Genomic DNA, 24,873 nt, shown 5'->3' with positions numbered 1-24,873 from the left:
AAAAAACTTTATAAAAAGCCTATATAGTTGGTTACATATTTGTGTTAGCTAGGTACCGACGTCGTTTTGGGAAAAAAATATGAATATTAAAATAATGTGTTTATAGGAAAATATTAGACTAAGAATAAACATAGACCAAGACCTGGCTCATTAATTCAAAGTCAATACTATATAAGTTTAAAACTTCTATTAGAGTCTTTTATTAATATAAAAATATATTTTTCATTATATATAAATCTATTTATAGTTGGCTACATGTTGGCAAACAAACGGTAAGTTTTGGCATCCAAAATTATTTGCCGGACAGATGCAACAGCTCCAACGGCGGCCAGTACGGTGGAGACTACTGCTATAACGGCGTTACCCCAAAAAATAAAGCTCCGTTTGGAAGGCTTGAACGTCACGTTATAGAAAACCATGGGTAAAATGAAATCCAAAGGAATGCAACCAAACGCCCCAAACAAGGCCATGATATCCCCAAAGAAGGGGAACATCGCCGCCAGTGTGGTGGCGGCGATCACCGACAGTGACCGGAAAACGAGCCGCGGGATTACGTTTCGGACGCAGAATTCGGGCCTTTTCGGGTCGGCGAACCTTCTCTCGATCATTACATTTGTTGGTTGTAAGTACACCTGCATGCATGCATGTATATATTAATTTCCGTATAATATAATATTTTACAAATAAAGTATTAAATATTTTCTAAAAATTAAATTAGAAAATATATATATATATATATATATATATATATATATATATATACCAAAACGACGGCGGAGACTTGCACAAGAGTGAACAAATAGGTGATGAGAAGAAACCATTTGGGCAACAATGGCAAACCGTTGACCATGAAATTTGAAAGGATTGACCCCTGAGATTTGTTTCCAAATGCCCAATAGCCAGAGATCCCCACACTAAAGAATGTGGTCACCACCACAGAGTAGCACACCACCAACCCTTTGAACATTTTGCCTGTCACTGGTGGTGCTATGGTTGCCTGCATGCCAAATTATATATATATATAGATATAATTTACTCAAATCCATGATCACATATTAATTTTAAATATAACATTCATAATAATAATAATGATTAAGGTAACTAACTAATGGAATTAAGTAGGAGAAGTAAACGAGTTGAGCCGACTCATGAGCTCGATGAGCCGGCACGAGAAAAACTCAAACTTGAGCTCGAGCTTTTTTTTTAGTTGTTCGTGAGCTCACGAGGAGGCACGCGCGAGCCTTAATTTTTTTTTTTTATATATATATATATATATATATGATTTTTTATTTAAATAATGTATAATAATATAAAATATTATAAAAATAATATAAAAGAAACATATATATATATATATATTAATATATATATATAATTACAGTTTATTCTTTATTTTGTAATTTTTTTTATTATAATCTAAATTTTTTTAATAATAAAAAATGAACAATTAGAAGAAGAAAAAAAAACACCGAGAATGCTCGACATAATGGACTCTAGCTCTCGAGCCCAAAAAAAGAAACTCGACGAGCTCGGCTCGAGTTCGACTCGTTCAAACCCCTAGAATTAAGTGACTAATTAAAAGAAATTGAGGCAGGCATGCACCTGTATTTCAGGAATAATTCCATTGCCGTAAGTCGTAGCTATGATCGAAATAGCACTGAATACACCGAAACCGCGATTTAATCCTGCCCCGGTGATGCTGTAATCCCTCTCCGGCTTGTTATTCGAATGTCCTTCACGTAATCGGAAAAAAATAAATAATTATTATATATTTTTTATTTTTTATAATGTGATGATTAATTTAATTAAATTAAATTGAAATTACCTATAGATATGGAGCCTGCTGTGGTACAAGCACAATAAGCAAGACATAAGAATAGGGAGACAAGATTGATGTGCCTTAGTGAATGAAAAGATGGCATTTGTGCCATTATTAGGGTTACCCCTCCAAACATTATTATGAAATGGTATAGCTGCATGCTTCCATTTCGAGTTGTCACTAAATATATATACTGCAAAAAAAAAAAAATTAAAAAATTATAATAGTCGATCGGGACGTGATAACTGTCGTTTCAGTTTTAATAATAACGTCTTGACCTCAAATGTGATTTTCAACATTTTTTAATCTGAATTTTGCAAAATTCAAGACACGGAATTCGTAGGCCTTTGAGTTAGCTTTTATGATTCAATTTGAATCATGCATTGAGATTGGATGTCACATGAGAAATATATTTATGAATCGATGAACACCGCCAACAGTTAATTTAATGTTTTGAGTTGTCTAAAATTCAAAATGTAACTAATCCATGCATGACTTTGAATTGTCACCCAATGTCCGATCTAGCTGATTCCAGTTGAATTAAAAAGTTAGTTAACGTACACGACTAAAAAACAGTCAAAATAAAACTAAAAAACGGTCAAAATCACATTTAAAGTCAGAAACGACATTTAATATTTCAGTAGTGGATATGACAATTAATTAGAGATTGAGAAAATGACAAAAAAGCCCCTCGAAATTATCTAAATTACCTTGAGGCTTTGACCACCGAGAAGTATACATGCAATAACTGCACCGTAGCATATGCCCAATTGAAGTGGGCCCACAAAGTATTTTCCCCATCCAGGCCCTGTAAATTAAATCACAAAATACAATCAAGTATTATGTAAGAGGATGTTTATTAATAATTAATACTCATTAATAGTTCTATTATAATAAGTTAATAATTGTTTCTTCTTAAAAATACTTTGTTCTATATTATCAATGAGTTTAGATTTCCAATATTTCATTAATTACTTCATTTCCAGTTTATACCATAAGGTCATTTTAGTCTTAAAAACATATATTTGTCATAAAAACAAGACGTATTTAATGAAATCCTTAATTCGCGTGCAAAGCTAAAAACGATTATTAAAAGGGAACCGAGGAAGTAATACCTAAGATATCATGAGCCATGTCACGGAAACGAAGATGGCGCTTTCCGAGGTGTGCGTAGTGCTCCAAAACGATCGACAAGAGGTTGTACGAATAGAAAGTCACCAGTCCGGCGGCGGTGAGGCAGATAACGCCGCCGCTCCACCCCAGCAAAGTGAACGCAAACGGCAAACTCAGCAGCGCCGGCGCTACTATCGCCGTCGTCAAATGGTACCCGCAGTGCAACCACGAACCCCTCGATTTCAGGACAAAGAGTGCGCCGGCATCAAGATCCTGATCTCCACCGCGGCCGTCTTTAGGGGATATTCCGGCGGAATCTTCAGCCACAGTCCCCATTTTCCGATAAATAAAAATCCAGATATTAATTAATGGGGATATATATAGTAAGAGACGACCATCGTAAGAAAAATGAGGTTGCAGTCAAATAAAGGGACTGATATTTTAAATTTGTTTTGATGATTTATTCAACAATTTCAACATCATATCATACGTACAGTTGAGATAGGGATAATACATAGGGTAAATTGCACTTAACTCCCTCTTGTTTGAGATATTATTCACATAACCCCTGTAGTTTGAACTTTCTGCACACGACCCCCTTGTACTTTTAATATAAGCACATAACTCCCCTATAGTATTTTACTTCGTATCTAATCATGCTCATTAGGAGGAAGATGAAATTTTTAAGAGCATAAAGTACTGTTTATATTAAAATACAAGGGGGTCATATGTTATATTAAAAGTACAAATAAGTCATTTGTATTAAATTCAAACTATAGGGGGTGTGTGATATTTATCCTGATATATAGTATAGTTATTAGGGATTATTTTGTAGACCCCCTCATTTCCAAATTATATAGAACTAACTACCAAGTGGATTACACTCTAGGTGAAACCCCCCTCATTTCGAAAATATTTTGACATACCCCCCTGGGCTACCCTGAAGTACCTATAATACCCTTCTAAAATCAGTTTTAACCCTAGCCACTCACGGTCTCTCTTTCTTCTCCCAGATTCAAAATCCCGCCTCTACAAACCTCTCACCGGCGAAATTGCTTCCCGGAGCCATAACTCTCTCTCCGGTGGTCGGAATTCGATGGTTTAACTACCGTTGGATTCCTCTCGTCGAGCTCTTTCTTTTGGTGGTGATTTCATTCAGTTTCGAGCGCGGATCTGTTTCTGCAATTTTTTTTTCATTCGAAGACGGTGGTCTTGCCGGAGCTTTATTTTGTGTTCCACCCGTCGAAATTTGACGGGTCATCCACCGTTGGATTCCTCTCGTCGGGATCTATATTTTGATGGTAATTTCGTTTATTTTTATCTTTTCAGATTTATTTCTATATTTTTTTGCATTTCCCAGCAATAACCTCTCTCTCTATCTCTCGATCTCTTAATAATGTTTGGTGATTTTTGAGTGTTTTGATGTTTTTATTCAAATTTGTTGATTTGCACTAAAGTAATTTCTTTTTGTTTTGATTTTGCAATTGCAGCTTAATGAAGGCCATTGATCCTTTCCTTGAAGGTGTCAATTTTTGTTTTTTTAAGTTACATCAGATCTGTTCAACAGACTGTATACATTACTATACATTACTATAGTAACATGTAGTTACATGTAGTTATATATGCGTATATTTATGTATTTTCGTTTTGTATTTTATTGGTTCTGATGTGATTTATAATAAAAATATTTAAATTTGTAAATTTTTATTGGGGTTTTATGAATTTATTTTGTACAAGTCAGTATTCGTGTGTGTATACAATTGATCGACTAAAAATATGGGGAAAAAACGAACATAACTATGAATTACTATAGGTAGTTACATGTAGTTATTTTCAGTACTGTAAACATATTGTTTTGAAAATTAAAAAAAAAATAAAAAAAAAATAATATTTTTTTTTATTTTAAAAAAAATTTAAAAAATATATATATATATATATATATATATATATATATATATATATATATATAATACTTTCGCGTCCCCAGGGGGTATGTCAAAGGATGATTTGGGCTTGGGTTTATCCTTAGTTTATTTGGTGGCTAGGGGGTATGTAAAATAACCCCTAATTATTAATAGTTTTATCCACAGAGAGGAAGACTTTCTTGGCGATGAAAACAAAAATAAATGTTGTGTTTTTATAATTGTTTTGGGATAATTATAATAGTACTCAGTGGCGAGTCCAGGAATTTGTTTTCGAGTGGGCTTAAAATTTTCGGGGGTTTGGGATTTTTTTGTGACAAAATCAGAAAATGGAAAAGAAAAAAAAGGAAATGTAAAAAAATTTAGAGCTATTTTTGCATTAATTTGAATTTGGGGTGGACTAATTAATAAAAATTGGGGCATTTTTTTGCATAATTAGAATTTTGGGTGGGCTAACTAATAAAAATTAGGGCTTTTCTTGCATTAATTTGAATTTTCGGTGGACTAATTAATAAAAGTTGAGTGAATTAAATAGATGTATAGGTATAATATAAGGTAAAAAAATATAAATTGAGGGGGGCTTGAGTCCACCCTTGCACAAAGGTGGACTAGCCCCTGACTGTACTTAATGAATCGAGCTCGACTAGCTGGTGCTCAAATTCATCGAGTTTTCTTTAGATGAGCTCGAACTCGAGCTCAAACTCTAACTATTAGATTAGAATAACTTTGCATAGGTTATTTTGGAATATTTATTACGGATTTATTATTGAAATTCGGCTCTCACTTTCTTTAATTGTTTAAATTGTGTCCATTGTTGATAATTCAACAAATTTCTTACTCTCCATGTTCTTTAATAATCATCTCATTTTTTCTTTGCATAAATATAAAGAATTATGTACCCTCTAATTTAGTTCCCAAATTAAAATCGGGTTACAATATTCTCACAATAATAACTTCCTATTGCAAAATTAAAGTACAATAGCCAACCCCTAGGCCCAGTTGCCCCAAAGTCCAAGCCCGCCAAACAGAATGCAATCAAGTGAAATGACCATATAACCCCTATGATTTCCTCATAATCCGCACACTAGGAAGCCACTAACTCCCCAACACCTAAAAAATTAATTAATAAATAAATATAAATAAAAAAATTACACACAGCAGAGACTGTATGTATATATATACCGCAATTGAGCAGACGAACTGCAAAAAACCGCCTTCTCCTCTGTGTGTGTTCGTCAACTGTTCATGGAGCAGAAAATGGGAACGATTGAGGAAGATTTGATTGGCTGCCGGAGAATTAAAAAGTGCAAATTTAATCAACAGAAAACAAGGGATTCCATCACCGCCGCCGAGAATCGGCGCCTCTCCGGCGAACGCCGCATCTGCCAGGTCGCTTTTGCTAATTGTTTCCGCCATTGTTTCCTTTTTTGTTTTACGATGGTTTTATTCGTCTCGAGATTCAGTGTATATATTATATTTATTTAATTAATTGTTTTTTTCAGTTTAGGATTAATTTAGTGGTTTTTTATTCGTGTGTGTGTGTGTGTGTGTGTGTGAGTGTGTGTGTGTGTGTGTGTGTGAGTGATGAATGCATCTAGTGGTAATGAAATTGATGTTTTGAGGCTTCATTTTGGATTCAAACATTTTCACAAATTTATTACAATTGAATTTCAAATCCTTAAGCTCTCGTTTGCTTTCGACGATTTCTAGAGTTCGTTATATATGGTGCATTCGAAAGTTTGATTTCTGCGAATTTTCAATCCTCCGAAACTCAAACCAAATGGAACCCAAGTAAAGTATAGAGCTATATAAATCCGGAGCGAGTGCATTGATTTGCAGCAATGTTACGATTACTTACTTTGGTGATGATTTTCGTACGCAGGGTATGTGCTTTAGCATTCCGACAAAGAGAGTTTCCGAAGAAAACAAAAACCACACAAACAAGAAAATCAGTACCTTAAGCAAAGTGTCTCTCGACGACAATATCGTTGAGAACAAAAAACCGACACTGATTAATGCATCCATCGATTTTATGGGGCAAGAGATTGCAATCAATGTCGGAAAACCAACATGCCAGATCATCAAGTGGGACCCATCCAAAAGCTCTTGGACAGAAAACGGGCCCCCGAGAAACACTGGATCGTGCCCTTCGAAATTTCTGATCATGTGCCTCAACTCAATTCAAAATGCCCTGCATCAGCAAAATATCGGAGACTGCTTTAATAGTGAAGTAGAATTAGAAAGACCTCTCTTTGCCTATCAATGGGGGCTCGATTTTTGGAATTGTTATACAAACGGAAAAGATGTGTTAGAAAGCAATGGAGCTGAAGTGGAGAAAATCGCTTGGATGGTTTCGACTGCTGCTGACACAATCTCGATGAAGGAGAGAGAAGGCGTTTCGTTTAACGGCCCTTTTCTTTTGTATCTTGTTCCTTCTCAAGACAGAGCTTACAAGGTTTTTTTTTTTCTTTAAATCCTTATTACAGCTGTCACTTTCTTGAATGATCATGTCGAGTGTTTTTCTTACGTTATAATTAGGTACGCCAAGTGTGCAAGCCTCTGAAAATGGTAGGAATACATACGGTGAGTTTGCATGCAGGTGCTCCGTTAGATCATCAAATTCACGGGTAAAAAAATCCACGATTTTGTTCCGGCCTATGTTGTTTGTTTTTGTCTTATGTTGTCTGATTGAATAACACATGGCAGATTAAAAAGGTGCGAACCCGAGTTTATTGTGTCCACGACTGAGAGGCTTTTGGAGCTTCTGTTATTGAAGGCGGTCGATATATCCGAGGTTTCTTTAATGGTAACGTCTATTATTTACTCTTTAACGTTGCTTTATTTTGTTTTTTAATGGCTGATTTTATTATGTCGTGATTTAATAATTTAGGTGATCGACGAAGGGACTTGCTTCGATGAAATTAAATCCATAAGGCAATTCATTTCTGGAAATCCTCAAACAGTTGTTTTCTGTGACAGTATGAAGAATCATCCTTCTCTGTTCGTACTGTAATTTTGTTAAGGCCTCGTTTGGTAGGTTTGTTCGATGTATGCTTTACAATTACGTCGCGTCTATCAAAACGGGTACGAAGAGAATAATAGCTGTTATAAGGCATCCCATTTATTGCAGTCTTTGTAACTTTTACAATACTAGAATGAATGGATAGACATAGAAATGTTTTTTGACTGGTTTTATTTTACATCTTCGAATTGGTATTACCTTCCTGTAATGGAGGATCCGTACATATTGTCGAGAAACCATCGGCAAACCAACAACAGCATTAGTGCATTACACACTCTAATCACGGAAATTCACGATTTTCCAAACATACCCAAAATGCACCCCGTACAATAGGGAAAAGAAAAGGCGGAAAAAAAAAGACAGCGAAAAATAATTAATTTTAGTCTGAAGCTAATCCGTCATTTCGTAAATGCTTCTGCTCAAAATAATAACACACATTTTCGTCATCGTTGACAGATAAATTACTTGGCTAATAATTACAGTTTTAAAGTAGTAGGAGCAAACGTTTGAATCATCTTAAGAATTGTGGGCTTGTGTTCCGTTTTTTCAAGTAAATCAAGCAGCAGTGAAAAAGTAACTGAATCCGGGGAGAATCCTTTAGAAACCATTTCCTCGAGAAACTTTCCCGCATCTTCGTATTTGCCGCTCTTTAGATTTCCTTGAACAATACAATTGTAGGTGACCCCACCAGGCAACACTTTATCCCGTTCCATCATCAAAAGAATATCTTTCGCTTCCTCAAGTAGCCCGTTTTGACAACAACCGTTTATCATGATACTGAAGGTTACCACATTATGTTTCAATCCTTTACAAGGAAGATCGTTAAAAATACCTCGAGCCGCATCGAGTTTCTTAGCTTTGCATAATCCATCGATGATGATACCATAGTAACCGATATGAAGACGCTCGCCTTTGTTCTCCAATGCATTCAACAACGACAATGCCTCTTCAACACGCTCGTTCGAACATAGTCCATCCAACAAGTTACAGTAAGTATAGAAGTCGGGTTTCAGTCCAGCAGCTTGTAACTCGTCAAATAGCTTCAGTGCGGAAGAACATCTGCCACCACGAAACAGCCCGTGTAATAGTGAATTATACGTAACAAGATTGGGCTTCAACCCTCTATTGGGCATCTCGCGAAAGAGGTGCACTGCGTCGTCTGTCATCGTCTTCTTATAATATCCGTTGATTAAAATGTTATAGCTCTGAACATTAGGAGCAATATTCTTGCTAAACATGGAATCGAAAATATTACGAGCTTCATTCATCCGTCCTTGCAGACAATATCCATCCATCAAAGAGTTGTAGGAGAATTCATCCGGGATCACATTTTTCAGCATCATGATTTGGAGCACGTCTTCGGCTTCATCGACCAAACCTTCTTTGCATAAAGCATCGACAATAGTATTGTACGTCACCACATTTGGGTATCGCTTGCAATCCATCATCTCCTTTAGCAACATTTTGACTTCTTTCCAACGACTCAGATCACAAAAGCCGTGTATCAACGAATTGTAAGTGAAAACATTAGGCGTGATGCTTTTCTTAGACATTTCATCGAACAGCTTCAATGCGGAATCTATCATTCTATTTTTACACAAGCAATCAATAACCATGGTGTATATGTGGATGTTTGGCTTACATTCCCCATTCTCCATTACTCTGAGCAGTTCAATAGCCACTGCAGAGGTACCAGCCTTGCATAGTCCATCGATCACAGTCCCGTACGTAACGACATCTAGATCACACAGCCCTTCTCTTACAATCTTCCTGAACAATTCTTGCGCCTCAGTAACCCTATCTTCTCGAAACAAACCCTTGAGCAACGTATTAAAAGTGACGGAATTGGGTACGAAACAGCGCTTGAAGAACAATGCGAGAACGGAAAACCCGTAATCGACGCGGTGAGAAAGGCAATAAGTGTTAATAGCAATGGTCATAGTGTATTCATCAACTGAAACCCCAATTCTACAGACGTCTTTAAAGAGGCGTATGGCCACCGGATACTGTTTCAGATTGACAACCCTCGTCAGCAATTGATTGAATTGGTTTACAGAGGGAAAAGGCCTCGTTTTCGCCATGGTTTCGTACAAGCTAAGAGCATCATCCAATCCATTAATGTTTCCCAAATCAAGCTTCAATTTTTCACGAGAATTGCAATTGGCAACAGATTCTGTACTCAAATAACGAAAGACGGAGAGAAAATGGAGTGGGCTTCGACAATTGATAATGAAATTACCTGACCCATAGATGTTGGGTGAAGAAATCAGGAAATTTGCCGCCAAATTGAAGCCCTTTTGGCTCATCTTATACAAAGAATACACCATTGACAGAAGTAGAGAGAGAAGAAGTACAGTGAGAATGAGTTTAGGCAAAATCATTTTTTTTTAGTGTTTTAAGTTTTCTAGTTGAGTTTCAGTCCATCATATTTTAAAATCAGAATTTTAGTCTATAAGTTTCAAAAGTTGAGAATTTTGGTCCTATGACCTGCTACAACAAGTTAGGCAATAGTTTATTGAATGAGTTGGTATTTAATTTATAAATACCATTTCCGTTGAAGAATGCTTTTTTGGTACATTTAATAGAATTTTGAATATTTTTTTTGTTCGTAAATGTGCTTTTGATTTTTTATACTAATTATGAATGTGCATATCATTTAACTTTATACTAATTATAGAGTTGGTATTTAAGTTTTTTTTTCATATTTTTGTTGAATTTGATTGTTGGTTCAATTTCAGTGTGATCACTAAGTATAGATTTGTAACAAATGAAATGTTTAAATAAATATGAATTTAATTACTAATTTTACCAAATAAAAACTAAGAAATATTAATTAAACTTTAATTATGCTTATTTTCTTCATAAAAATATAATAATATATTTTAATCAATTTGAGGTTCTTTATCGCAAAAATAACAAAAAATATATATATATATAGAGTAATATGTTAAATATTTCTCAGTATGTTGGTGTCTTCAAACTTCTTTCCAAAACCATCAAACTCATTAACCACATCACCTAATTTATTTTAATCTATTTATTTTTATAAATTAAATGTCAACTCATACAACAACCATCACATTACCTGTTATAGCAGGTCACATGTCCAAAATTCCTAACTTTTATAACTTACAGGACTAAAATTCTGATTTTGAAACATGGTGAACTAAAACTTCCAACTAGCAAACTTACAGGACTAAAAGGTTCATTTTCCCACGAGTTTACTTGTTTATTTACTTCTCCGAATTATTTCTATTTTTCGTTATATGTTATAATAAATTAACGAATTTGTAAATTATGGCCATGGGGTAAGATTAAATTAAAAAAAATGTGATTATCTTAAATATTTATTTAATTTATTCATAGTTCAAATAATATTTTTTTAAATAAAGAAAATGTGTTATTTAGTAAGGATTATTAAAAATATATTAAATTTATTTTACTACTAACATCGTTAAGAGTCAAATATATTGACCATTAAAATAGAGGGTAAGTGTATTTTTCATAGTAAAGGGGGTAAAGTGTATTTTGCCCTAATATTTAAATTTAACCCCAAGTATTGTTAAAAAGAATTATACTATGCATTATTTTTTCAAATAGTACTTAACCGCTTAAAGCACCAATTAATTTGCATGTTAAATGTTAAGAGACAATTATACCCTTAATAATTCATATTCTTTATTGGGTCGAATAATTGAAAAAAATATTCAATTAATTATGTTTACAAATATCAATTCACCAGATGTAATTCAATTTTCAATTGTTAATCACAATAGTTCAGAGTACATATTTATTTATTTATTCAAAAAAATAAAATCATCTTCTTAACAAAAGTCATAGAGGTATACCGTTGTATCAAATGACTGAAGGGAGGACCAAGTTGACGTGGTAGAACTTACAGAGGGTGCAGAAAGCAATTAAACTGGAATAGTGATTTGACAAACTTCACCTTATCCAACTTCCACATACTTAAATATGTGACGACTAAAACAAATCTCAAAAAAAAATTCCCACTTCAGTTCCTCGTAGTTTAAAACTATTTTTTATAGAAGTTTTTACAATTTTTTTTTTAGTTTAAAACCATAAATAAAAAAAATTATTAGCAAAGTACAAAAACGCCCTTCATTAAACAAAATACTGTTTATACAAATAATTTTTTTATTCCTCATTCCAATACCAAGGAAGAAAAGAAAAACAAATACTCTCTTCTTCTCCCCAAACTAAAATCCCTTAAACCCGATCTTCTTTATCTTCTTAAATCCTCCAAAACATCTCCAAATTAAAAAAATCAAATCCTCACAAAACTTATAAAATGAAGTTATAAGACAATAATATGATAGTATATATGGAAAGAAAACCCATTAATGTATGTATCCATGTTTTTTTTGAGCTTCGAAGTCGATTTTGAAGTTTTTTTTTTTAACCCGCCGGCAATTTTTGACACATACAGGTCGATTTTTTGGTCAATTTTCAACACCAACGTGTCGAAAAAATATATTAAGAAAAAAAAAACAAATTTCGACACATACCTGTCGAAATTTCTCCCAATTTCGACAGGTATGTGTCGAAAAACATTGTTGGTAAATTTATTTATTTTTCTAAATATATTTTTCGACACGTTGGTGTCAAATATTGACAAAAAAATCGACCTGTATGTGTCGAAAATTGCCGGTGGGTTTTCAATAAAAAAAACTTCAAAATTGACTCCGAAACTCAAAAAAGACATGATACTTACCTTAATGTGTTCTCCTTCCATATATACTACCATATTATTGTCTTATAAAAAAAATTTATAAGTTTTGTGAGGGTTTAATTCCCTTAGTTTTGAGATTTTTTAGAAGGGTTTGTTGTGAGGAAGAAGAAGGAAGAGGTTGAGGGATTTGTGAAGAAAAATATGGGTTTGAGAGGTTTTGTGTGTTTGTATTGAAGAAAGAAAAATGAGATTTTTAATATTTGTATGGTATTTATTTTCATTAAGGGTATTTGTGTCATTACTTATTTATTATTCAATTTTTATTTTTTTTGATATTGAAGTTAGAAAAATTTGGGATTTGTTATAGTCATTCCCACTTAAATAATGCACATGATTGACACAATGGTTAGTTAACTCATAGTTTTTTATTTTAAGGGATTATTTCACAAAACCCCCTCATCACACAAGTCCAATTACAATGAGCCCAAATTTATTTCTTATTTTTAAGATAAATCCAAAACATCTTTTATTAATAAAAATTAATTAATTATCACAATTATACCCTTGCTTTATTATAACATAATATTTGTTCCCTTAATATCACATTCTCAATCTCTCCCACAAATCGCGCTCCTCAAATCTCTCGAACATAACGTGTTTCTTTTTTTTTTTTCTCTCCAGATTTTATTTTCTTTTTATCTTCTTTTCTATTCACCGTTGCAGATCTCCTTCTGCCTCTTCTTCTCTCCCACCGGTGCTGCCCCAACCCCACCCAGCGACGCCCCAACTGCCGTCTGAGCCGCCTCCGCCCAAACGCCGCCCCATCCCCCGCCCGTCGCCGCCCCAGCCCCCATCCCTATTTCTTCTCTCTTCACCGTCGTCGAACAATATCTATGGGTGGTTGAAAAAGGTAAATATGTGCCGAATACTACATCGATTTTACTAATCGGCCCAAAAGCTTCCGGAAAAAGTGCTCTTGTTAACAAAATTTCTCGAATTCTTGAAAAAGACTTATTCACCTCAGAAAGAGCCCAAGTGTCATGTATATATATATAAATCGGTCTATTTATTCGGTTTTCTGTATTACATATATTATTAGGGCTGATAATTACTACTAATTACTAGTAGTGGCTTGTGATGAGTTGGTTGCACTATATATAACCTGTTGTCCCATACCTCTTATCATTATTATTCACGCACGATTACTATTTTATTTTATTTTTAAAATCCTTTTCGTGTATATATATATATATATATATATATATATATATATATATATATATATATATATATATATATATATATATATATATATATATATATATTATAAATATTTCCTTTACGTTTCTAATAGTGGTTTACGTTTCAAATAACGAGAAGAAGATGATTACACGGACTATGCTCTAGGGTTCATTGGAGAGAAGATGGTGTCTTTTATAGTGGTTTTATAGCTTCTTTTTCGCAGAATTTTGATGTTTTCTTGTTAGAATTCATAGTGGTTTTCGATATTTATATAATTGTGTATATATAGTGGTTTTCATGTTTATATAGCTATTTTATGCATAGTGGTTTTTATAGTGAATTTACGTTTTTTTCCGTTTGTTATTTTTTAGTTGTATTACTAGTGGATTATGTATGTTTTTAGTGGATTTCGATAAGTTTGTTGTGGATTATGTTAATGTAAAGTGGAAGTGATTTTTGTAGTAATTTTACAATGGTTTTCGATAATTTTATAGTAGTTTCTGATGAGTATATAGTGGATTTTAATTTTTGTAACCTGGGTGGAAAAAATATTAAGTGGATCTGACTAATTTAATAGTGGTTTTCGATGAACATGTAGTGCATTACACTAATTTAACAGTGGATTACACTAATTTAATAGTGGGATTACATATATAAAAATGTGCATTATGCTTATTTTGTAGTATTTTTTACTTTATTTTCATAGTGGTTTTCGATAAATTTAGTGGTTTTCGATTATTATATAGTGAATTTCTTTTTATATAAAATATGAACGATTTAAAAAACTGAAATAAAATAAAAAATAAAAAATAACAAAGTTTTGTTTTAAACTTTGAAATAAAAAAAACTATTAAAAAAAATGGAAAAACACTAAAATTCCGTGCGTGAGGTAGAGAGAGAATATTGGGGTGGGTGAGATAGTGGAGAGAAATAAGGGATTTGCATATTTCATTTTTTTTAATGATTTTCCATAATAATATAATATGGTAACTTTAACTAATAGTAAATAGGGGTATTTTAGATAATTTGGGTCAATTGGATTTATAACAAATATCAATTAAAAAAATGGATTTATTAAGAAGTCAAAATTGAATGGAGGGGTTTTGGCAAATAGCCCCTTATTTTAAACTAGTAGGAGCAAACTTTCGGATCATTTTAAAAATCGTAGGCTCGTGTTCGTTCGTCCCGAGTAAATCGAGCATCAGTGAAAAAGTAGACGAATCCGGGGAGAACCCTTTAGAAACCATTTCCTCGAGAAACTGCGCTGCATCTTCATATTTGCCACTCTTTAGATTTCCTTGTACAATACAATTGAAGGTAACCCCATTAGGCAACAAACTATCTCGTTCCATCTTCGCAAGAAGATCTTTAGCTTCTTCAAGTTCCCCGTTTTGACAAAACCCGTTTTATCATGATATTGTAGGTTATCACATTACGTTCCAATCCTTTACAAGGAAGATCGTTAAAAATATCTCGAGCTGCATCGAGTTTCTTAGCTTTGCATAATCCATCGATGATGATACCATAGTAACCAATATGAAGACGCTCGCCTTTGTTCTCCAATGCATTCAACAACGACAATGCCTCTTCAACACGCTGGTTCGAACATAGTCCATCCAACAAGTTACAGCAAGTATAGAAGTCGGGTTTCAGTCCAGCAGCTTGTAACTCGTCAAATAGCTTCAGTGCGGAAGAACATCTGCCGCCACGAAACAGCCCGTGTAACAGGGAATTATACGTAACAAGACTGGGCTTCAACCCTCTATTGGGCATCTCACGAAAGAGGTCCACTGCGTCGTCTGTCGTCGTCTTCTTACAATATCCGTTGATTAAAATGCTATAGCTCTGAACATTAGGAGCAATATTCTTGCTGGCCATGGAATCGAAAATATTACGAGCTTCATTCATCCGTCCTTGCAGACAATATCCATCCATCAAAGAATTGTAGGAGAATTCATCCGGGATCACATTTTTCAGCATCATGATTTGGAGCACGTCTTCGGCTTCATCCACCAAACCTTCTTTGCATAAAGCATCGACAATAGTATTGTACGTCACCACATTTGGGTATCGCTTGCAATCCATCATCTCCTTTAGCAACATTTTAACTTCTTTCCAACGACTCAGATCACAAAAGCCGTGTATCAACGCACTGTAAGTGAAAACATTAGGCGTGATGCTTTTCTCAGACATTTCGTCGAACAGCTTCAATGCGGAATCTATCATTCTATTTTTACACAAGCAATCAATAATCATGGTATATATGTAGCTGTTTGGCTTACATTCCCCTTTCTCCATTACTCGGAGCAGTTCAATAGCCACTGCAGAGTTACCAGCTTTGCAGAGACCATCGATCACAGTCCCGTATGTAACGACATCTAGATCACACAGCCCTTCTCTTACAATCTTCCTGAACAATTCTTGCGCCTCACTAATCCTATCTTCTCGAAACAAACCCTTGAGCAACGTACTAAAAGTGACGTAATTGGGTATGAAACAGCGCTTGAAGAACAAAGCGAGAACGGAGAACCCGTAATCGACACGGTGAGAAAGGCAGTAGCTGTTGATAGCAATGGTCATGGTGTATTCATCAACTGAAACCCCAATTCTACACACGTCTTTGAAAAGGCGTATGGCCACAGGATACTGTTTCAGATTGACAACCCTCGACAGCAATTGATTGAATTGGTTTACAGAGGGCAAAGGCCTCATTTCCGCCATGGTTTCGTACAAGCTAAGAGCATCATCCAATCCATTAATGTTTCCCAATTCAAGCTTCAATTTTTCACGGGAATTGCAATTGGCAACAGATTTCGTACCCAGACAACGAAAGACGGAGAGAAAATGGAGTGGGCTTCGACAATTGACAATAAAATTAACTGAACCATAGATGTTGGGAGAAGAAATCAAAAAATTCGCCGCCAAATTGAAGCCCTTTTGGCTCATCTTACACAAAGAATACACCATTGACAGAAGTAGAGAGAGAAGTACAGTGAGAATGAGTTTAGGCAAAATCATTTTTTTTAGTGTTCTAAGTTTGCTGCCATCAAATTTTAAAATTAGAATTTTAGTCCTATAAGTTTCAAAAGTTGAGAATTTTGGTCTTATGACGTGCTATAACAAGTTAGGCAATAGTTGGTTGAATGAGTTGACATTTAATTTATAAAAATAGATAGACTAAAAATAAACTAGATAATGTGGCCGATGAGTTAGATGATTTTGGAAGGAAATAAAATATACCATGAAATTATTATTTTTATTTGATTAATGAAATAAGCGTTTTTGTAGTAATTATTTTTTTAATTGATAGAATGCTTTATGTTTGGAAGCTCTAGAATGTTTTTTTGGTACATTTAATTTAATAGAATTTTAAATATTTTTTTTGTTCGTAAATGTGCTTTTAGTTTTTTAATTAATTATGAATGTGCATATCATTTAACTTTACAACAAGTTTTAATATAAAGTTTTTTTTTTCGTATTTTTGTTGAATTTGATTGTTGGTTCAATTTCAGTGTGATCACTAAGTATAGATTTGTAACAAATGAAATAAATAAATATGAATTTAATTACTAATTTTACCAAATAAAAACTAAGAAATATTAATTAAACTTTAATTACGCTTATTTTCTTCATAAAAATATAATGATATATTTTAATCAATTTGAGGTTCTTTATCGCAAAAAAATAATAAAAAATAAATATATAAATTATGGGCTATTAGTGAGAACCCGTCTAACATTATTTTAATAAGGATGGGTCCAGCTCTTTTTCCTTTATTAGTAAGAAACTCATTCTTTTTTTATTCTCAAATTTACCCTCCCACTATTCACTACCCATTATCCACTAATTTGATGTTTTTTTTATTTTTTATATTTTAATTTTAATTTTAATTTTCGTTTTTTTTATTTATTTCTTCTTTAAAAAATAATAATTTAAAAAAAATTATTTTTTTAATATTTTTCTTTAAATATTCCTTTTCTGTATTATTTTAGTTTTCAGTTAAAACTACTATATCCCAATGTATTATTTTAGTTTTCAGTTAAAACTACTATATCCCAATAAAACGACTATTATTAAAACGACTATTACTAAAACAATTGGTATTAAAACCATGATACATCAGTTTCACAATTTATTAAATTAATTCTATATTATATTATTTACATTGTAAGATTAACTAATTATTTAATCAAAACATCTCCAAAACAACTATTTGTTAAATCAACTATTTATTCAAACCAACTAAAAAGTAATGAAAACTAATATTGTTGTGCAAAAACAACTATATTGCTATACGGAAACAACTATATAGAATCAACTATAAATTATTGAAATCAACAAAAGCAAAAGCAAAAAAACACACCAAAATTCCAAAAAAAACGACTATTATTGAAACCAACTACAACCGTAACGAAAACAACTATATCTTTTTGAGTAACACGAACACAATTTCAACAAACGAGCCTCCCAAACAATACCTCATCCTCGAGGTCAATCTATTCCATTACAGCGGTGGTGGAGGTGGTCTTCCGACGAGGATTGCAGGAATGCTTCCAAAAATCGAAAGAACAAAAATAAAATACCAACAGATCTGCTCATTCTTCAGAAAGGAAGGGGGGAGACCGGAAGGCCGCCGTCCGTCCTAGATTCGGCGGCGTCGCCTTGCCGTTGTCGAGATCTGGAGCCGGCTTCGTCCTCTCCTTGCCCACATCCGTCGGATTCCCAATTCGAGAAAGAAGAGAAAGGGGTCTTCCTCGTCGTTGCTGAGATGTAGCGCCGCCTTCGTCACCTTCACCGCCGCCGCCATCGCAGGCGATACTACTGAGTTTCGGTTCCAGAAAATAAGAGAAGAGGTGATGGGAAGTTGAGAACGGCGGTTTGTGGGGATTTAAGAACGGCGTATTGTTGCAGACAATATGACTAGGGTTTGTAAATATAAGATTTGGAAAATTAAGGATAATATAGGTATAACACTTAATAATTGTATTAATATTAATTTAATTAAAGAATTAAGGGGATTCTCACTAATAATGAAAAGGAGGTTATATCTATCTTGATATAAGTAAATGAATTGGGGGGGGGGGGGGGGGGGGGGGGGTTAGGGGGGTTACTAATTATCCCTAAAAATATGTTAAATATTTCCCATTATTTTGTTGTCTTTAAACTTCTTTCCAAAACCATCAAACTCATTAAACACATCACCTAATTTATTTTAATCTATTTATTTTTATAAATTAAATGTCAACTCATATAACAACCATCACATTACCTGTTATAGCAGGTCAATTGACCAAAATTCCCAATTTTTATAACTTACAGGACTAAAATTTTGATTTTGAAATATGGTGGACTAAAACTTTCAACTAGCAAACTTACAGGACTAAAAGACTCATTTTCCCATGAGTTTACTTGTTCATTTACTTCTCCGAATTATTTCTATTTTTCGTTATATGTTATAATAAATTAACGAATTTGTAAATTATGGCCATGGGTAAGATTAAATTAAAAAAAAAATCTGATTATCTTAAATATTTATTTAATTTATTCATAGTTCATATAATATTTTTTTAAATAAAGAAAATGTGTTATTTAATAATGATTATTAAAAATATATTAAATTTATTTTACGACTAACATCGTTAAGAGTCAAATAAGTTGACCATTAAAATAGGGGTAAGTGTTACATAGGGCATAGTACAAGGGGGTAAAGTGTACTTTGCCCAAATATTTAACCCCAAGTATTGTTAAAAAGAATTATACTATGCATTATTTTTTCAAATAGTACTTAACCGCTTAAAGCACCAATTAATTTGCATGTTAAATGTTAAGAGACAATTATACCCTTAATAATTCATATTCTTTATTGGGTCGAATAATTGAAAAAAATATTCAATTAATTATGTTTACAAATATCAATTCACCAGATGTAATTCAATTTTCAATTGTTAATCACAATAGTTCAGAGTACATATTTATTTATTTATTCAAAAAAATAAAATCATCTTCTTAACAAAAGTCATAGAGGTATACCGTTGTATAAAATGACTGAAGGGAGGACCAAGTTGACGTGGTAGAACTTACAGAGGGTGCAGAAAGCAATTAAACTGTAAGTAGTGATTTGACAAACTTCACCTTATGCAACTTCCACATACTTAAATAATGCACATGATTGACACAATGGTTAGTTAACTCATAGTTTTTGTTTTTAAACTAGTAGGAGCAAACTTTTGGATCATTTTAAAAATTGCAGGCTCGTGTTCGTTCGTCCCGAGTAAATCAAGCATCAGTGAAAAAGTAGATGAATCCGGGGAGAACCCTTTCGAAACCATTTCCTCGAGAAACTGCGCTGCATCTTCGTATTTTCCGTTCTTTAGATTTCCTTGTACAATACAATTGTAGGTGACTCCATCGGGCGACAAACTATCTCGTTCCATCTTCGCAAGAAGATCTTTAGCTTCTTCAAGTAGCCCGTTTTGACCACACCCGTTTATCATGATATTGTAGGTTACCACATTACGTTTCAATACTTTACAAGGAAGATCGTTAAAAATATCTCGAGCCGCATCGAGTTTCTTAGCTTTGCATAATCCATCGATAATGATACCGTAGTAACCGATATGAAGATGCTCGCCTTTGTTCTCCAATGCATTCAACAAAGATAGTGCCTCTTCAACACGCTCGTTCGAACATAGTCCATCCAACAAGTAACAGTAAGTATAGAAGTCGGGTTTCAGTCCAGCAGCTTGTAACTCGTCAAATAGCTTTAGTGCGGAAGAACATCTGCTGCCACGAAACAGCCCATGTAACAGAGAATTATACGTAACAAGATTGGGATTCAACCCTCTACTGGGCATCTCGCGGAAGAGAGACACGGCGTCGTCTGTCATCGTCTTCTTACAATATCCGTTGATTAAAATGGTATAGCTTCGAACATTAGGAGCAATATTCTTGCTAGACATAGAATCGAAAATATTACGAGCTTCATTCATCCGTCCTTGCAGACAATATCCATCCATCAACGCGTTGTAGGAAACTACATCCGGAACAACATTTTTCTGCTTCATGATCTGGAGCACATCGTCCGCTTCATCCACCAAACCTTCCTTGCATAAAGCATCGACAATAGTATTGAACGTCACCACATTTGGATATATCTTGGAATCACTCATCTCCTTTAGCAACATTTTAACTTCTTTCCACCGACTTACATCACAAAAGCCGTGTATCAACGCACTGTAAGTGAAAACATCAGGTGTCATGCTTCTCTCAGGCATTTCATCGAACAGCTTCAATGCGGAACCGATCATTCCACTTTTACACAAGCAATCAATAATCATGGTATATATTTGGTTGTTTGGCTTACATTCCCCTTTCTCCATTACTCTGAGCAGTTCAATAGCCACTGCAGAGTTACCAGCTTTGCAAAGTCCATTGATCACAGTCCCGTAAGTAACGACATCTAGATCACACAGCCCTTCTCTTTCGATCTTCCTGAACAATTCTTGCGCCTCAGTAATCCTATCTTCTCGAAACAAACCCTTGAGCAACGTATTAAAAGTGACGGAATTGGGTACGAAACAGCGCTTGAAGAACAAAGCGAGAACGGAAAACCCGTAATCGACACAGTGAGAAAGGCAATAACTGTTGATAGCAATGGTCATGGTGTATTCATTAACTGAAACCCCAATTCTACAGACGTCTTTGAAAAGGCGTATGGCCACAGGATACTGTTTCAGATTGACAACCCTCGACAGCAATTGATTGAATTGGTTTACAGAGGGCAAAGGCCTCGTTTTCGCCATGGTTTCGTACAAGTTAAGAGCATCATCCAATCCATTAATGTTTCCCAATTCAAGCTTCAATTTTTCACGGGAATTGCAATTTGCAACAGATTTTGTGCCCAAATGACGAAAGACGGAGAGAAAATGGAGTGGGCTTCGACAATTGATATTGAAATTACCTGACCCATAAATGTTGGGAGAAGAAATCAGAAAATTTGCCGCCAAATTCAAGCCCTTTTTGCTCATCTTACAACAAAGAACACACCTTTGACAGAAGAACAACGCCAGGGGAACTGGGGAAGAGCGAAAATAGTGAGAATTAGTGTATTGTCATTTTGACGACATATTATATTACATTTCAATCAAATTCAAATTCAATTCTAATTTTAATAATTTTACTTTAACTTCCATACAAAAATCTATGATAAACAAAATAGAAATTGTATCAGTACTAGATCGTCGTCGAAGTAATTCGATGAAGAATGTACTTATTTCAATAATGATAAATAGGATTCTTTTTTTATTATTTTTTTTATTTTTGATAAATCGGAAAATTAAAATGCTCGAGGGGTCAACGCCGGTCAACGGCTTACGTCTCCCTTCTTCCGTTACTCCGAGCAGTTCAGTAGCCATTTTAGTGTTAACAGCCTTGCGAAGCCCATCCAATCACAATCAGAAGTTGTTGTTACCTCAGCTCCAGCTTCTTCGATATTTTCTAATGACGATAATTTTGACAAATGTTGGTTCATCACTGAGATTATCGCGAAGCAGATGCAGAGAGATAATATTCATCGACTGTCAAAAGATTCTGGAATGAGCTCAAAAGAAGCTGAATCCAATAGGGGGTTCAATAAAATCCTTCCAATCTTGTTCTCTTCTTTAATAATCGACCGGCCTACGAATTGCATCGAGAACCCAACTTTCGAATCATTTTCAAGATTGTAGGCTCTTGTTCCGCTTCTCCGAGTAAATCAAGCATCAAACCAAACGTAGATGAATCCGGGGAGAATCCTTTAGAAACCATTTCCTCGAGAAACTGAGCTGCATCATCGTATTTGCCACTCTTTAGATTTCCTTGAACAATACAATTGTAGGTAACTCCATTAGGCAACAAACTATCTCGTTCCATCTTCGAAAGAAGATCTTTAGCTTCTTCAAGTAGCCCGTTTTGGCAATACCCTTTAATCAGTGTAGTGTAAGTTACCACATTACGTTTCAATCCTTTACAAGGAAGATCGTTAAAAATAGCTCGCACCTTCCGAATTTCTTTAGCTTTGCAGAATCCCTCCATGATGATATTGTAGTACGTAATTTGAATATCTTCTCCTTTGTGCTCCAACGCATTCAACAACGATAATGCTCGTTCAGCGTGCCCATTCGCACACAGTCCATCCAACAAGTGACAGTAAGTATAGAAGTCCGGTTTCAGACCAACAACCTGCAACTCGTCAAAAAGTTTCATTGCAGACGAGCATCTCCTACAACGAAAAAGCCCGTGTAACAGAGAATTATATGTAACCACATCGGGCTTCAATCCTTTAATAGGCATCTCGTTGAAGAGATGCAACGCGTTGTCTATCATCATCTTCATGCAGTATCCATTGATCAGAATGCAATAGCTTTGAACATTAGGTATGATATTTTCGCTCGCCATAGAATCGAAAATACTACGAGCTTTACCCATTCGCCCTCGGAGACAATACCCATCCATCAACGTATTGAAGGTGACGACAGAAGGAGCCACGTTTCTCTGCATCATAATATGGAACACATCATTCGCTTCGTTCACCAAACCTTCCTTGCATAATGCATCAATAATGGTATTGAACGTCACCTCGTCTGCGTAAATTTTCTGCTCCGTCATCTCCTTTAGCAGCGCTTTAACTTCCGCCCAACGACTCGAACTACACAAGCCGTGCATCAATGCATTGTAAGTGAAGACATCAGGTGTAACGCCTCTCTCGGACATTTCATCGAATAGCTTCAGTGCAGAATCCACCATTCTGTACTTACATAAGCAATCGACAACCATGGTGTATATGTGGATGTTAGGTTTACACCTCTGTTTCTCCATTACTCTGAGCAATTCCACGGCCACCGCGACGCTACCCACCTTGCAAAGCCCATCCATCACAGTTCCGTAAGCAACGACATCAAGCTCACACATTCCTTCTCTAACAATCTTCGTAAACAATCCCTGCGCCTCGTTAATCTTGTTTTCTCGAAACAAACCCTTTAATAAGGTGGTGAAAGTGAACCCATCGGGTACACAACCGCGCTTGAAGAACCGACCCAGAACCGAAAACCCGCAATCAACCCGTTTGGAAAGGCAATAGCTGTTAATAGCAATATTCATAGTACATTTATCAGTTGAAACCCCCAAATTACACATGTCTTTGAAGATGAAAATGGCGGCGGAATACTGTTTAAGATTGACCACGCGCGAAAGCAATTGATTGAATTGTTTTACGCAAGGCAAAGGCTTCATTCTCGACATGTTCTTGTACAAACTAATGGCATCATCCAAACCGTTAATACTTCCCAGATCAAGCTTGTTTTCGTCGCGATTGGCGGCAGATTTTGCACTGAAATAATGGGAAACGGAGAGGAAATGAAGTGTGTTGCGAGAGAAAGGGTGGAAGGTACCTAATTGATGACAATCTGGGGAGGAAACTAGAATTTTCCTCAATTCGAGGCCCTTCCTCTTCATTGATATACACACCACGCTGTACTTCGAATCGTTAAATCTTAATTCCGCATTTCTGCAATTTCAATTTTCTGTTGACACAGAAAGCTCACAACTACAGTAATTACAAAATATTACTCGGGCCTACAGTTTGCATTCAGAAAATAAAGAAAGAAAAAAAAAACTTTTTTTTTAAGGTAAATTACGGTAACCCTCGACTATGAATGAATTGTCTGGAATGTTGTCTAGTTTGTACTCGTTTCTGCTACAATGCAGTTTCTGATGGACCACAATCTGATATTTACAAGTCAATGCAGTTTCTGATGGACCACAATCTGATATTTACAAGTCAAGAAACACATCTTATGAATAATCATCTTGTTTCAAAATGGAAGCTCGTATGCGGTAAAACGGGTACAAAGTAGATAATATTCCATATAATCTAGAAGACTCCACTAAATTTAAGAAGAATTGACGTGCAAGAAGATCCATAATTGAGGAGATGTTGAATTACCCAAACTGGAAGAGATTTTTTTTCATAATTTGACCTTACCTCATGGAGGTGGCCGTAATTTACCCAAATCTAAGGACTAAA

The 24,873-nt window shown here is 34.7% G+C and overlaps 5 protein-coding genes and 1 pseudogene across 7 annotated transcripts; 1 reads left to right on the top strand and 5 right to left on the bottom strand.

Moving 5' to 3' along the window:
- Positions 1 to 119: 119 nt before the first annotated feature.
- LOC105977445 (GABA transporter 1-like) lies at positions 120 to 3,374 on the bottom strand. Its single transcript, XM_013002755.2, has 6 exons — positions 2,935 to 3,374; positions 2,530 to 2,627; positions 1,826 to 2,012; positions 1,603 to 1,733; positions 764 to 997; positions 120 to 632 (listed from the first exon to the last, which is right to left on the bottom strand). Exons 1-6 carry the CDS (start codon positions 3,266 to 3,268, stop codon positions 252 to 254), a joined length of 1,365 nt encoding a protein of 454 aa, XP_012858209.2. The 5' UTR covers positions 3,269 to 3,374; the 3' UTR covers positions 120 to 251.
- A 2,566-nt stretch (positions 3,375 to 5,940) lies between these two features.
- Positions 5,941 to 8,049, top strand: LOC105977910 (uncharacterized). Its single transcript, XM_013003307.2, has 5 exons — positions 5,941 to 6,243; positions 6,737 to 7,309; positions 7,393 to 7,481; positions 7,561 to 7,660; positions 7,745 to 8,049. Exons 1-5 carry the CDS (start codon positions 6,100 to 6,102, stop codon positions 7,865 to 7,867), a joined length of 1,029 nt encoding a protein of 342 aa, XP_012858761.2. The 5' UTR covers positions 5,941 to 6,099; the 3' UTR covers positions 7,868 to 8,049.
- Positions 8,050 to 8,216: 167 nt separating this feature from the next.
- Positions 8,217 to 10,252, bottom strand: LOC105977909 (uncharacterized). Its single transcript, XM_013003306.2, has one exon. It carries the CDS (start codon positions 10,201 to 10,203, stop codon positions 8,353 to 8,355), a length of 1,851 nt encoding a protein of 616 aa, XP_012858760.2. The 5' UTR covers positions 10,204 to 10,252; the 3' UTR covers positions 8,217 to 8,352.
- A 1,474-nt stretch (positions 10,253 to 11,726) lies between these two features.
- LOC105977412 (uncharacterized) lies at positions 11,727 to 21,879 on the bottom strand. Of its 3 annotated transcripts, none has more exons than XR_016031728.1 (2): positions 19,944 to 21,838; positions 11,727 to 11,825 (listed from the first exon to the last, which is right to left on the bottom strand). XR_016031728.1 is itself a non-coding variant. In XM_013002718.2 (1 exon), exon 1 carries the CDS (start codon positions 21,836 to 21,838, stop codon positions 19,997 to 19,999), a length of 1,842 nt encoding a protein of 613 aa, XP_012858172.2. In that variant the 3' UTR covers positions 19,854 to 19,996. The 3 variants fall into 3 exon arrangements, 1 of the variants encoding a protein (XP_012858172.2); XR_016031727.1 differs by lacking the exon at positions 11,727 to 11,825 and adding an exon at positions 19,703 to 19,816 and having other exon boundaries at positions 19,858 to 21,879; XM_013002718.2 differs by lacking the exon at positions 11,727 to 11,825 and having other exon boundaries at positions 19,854 to 21,838.
- On the bottom strand, positions 14,930 to 16,812 carry LOC148769922 (uncharacterized; annotated as a pseudogene).
- Positions 19,703 to 24,437, bottom strand: LOC105977323 (uncharacterized). Its single transcript, XM_088819550.1, has 3 exons — positions 22,282 to 24,437; positions 19,858 to 21,885; positions 19,703 to 19,816 (listed from the first exon to the last, which is right to left on the bottom strand). The coding sequence occupies exon 1, from the start codon at positions 24,300 to 24,302 to the stop codon at positions 22,488 to 22,490; it is 1,815 nt and encodes a 604-aa protein (XP_088675676.1). The 5' UTR covers positions 24,303 to 24,437; the 3' UTR covers positions 19,703 to 19,816; positions 19,858 to 21,885; positions 22,282 to 22,487.
- Between the last annotated feature and the right edge of the window lie 436 nt (positions 24,438 to 24,873).

This window comes from Erythranthe guttata, chromosome 6, assembly GCF_056151865.1.
Source record: "Erythranthe guttata isolate IM_541 chromosome 6, IM_541, whole genome shotgun sequence".
Taxonomy (NCBI): Eukaryota; Viridiplantae; Streptophyta; class Magnoliopsida; order Lamiales; family Phrymaceae; genus Erythranthe; species Erythranthe guttata.
This window is presented reverse-complemented; position numbering and strand designations above follow the sequence as displayed.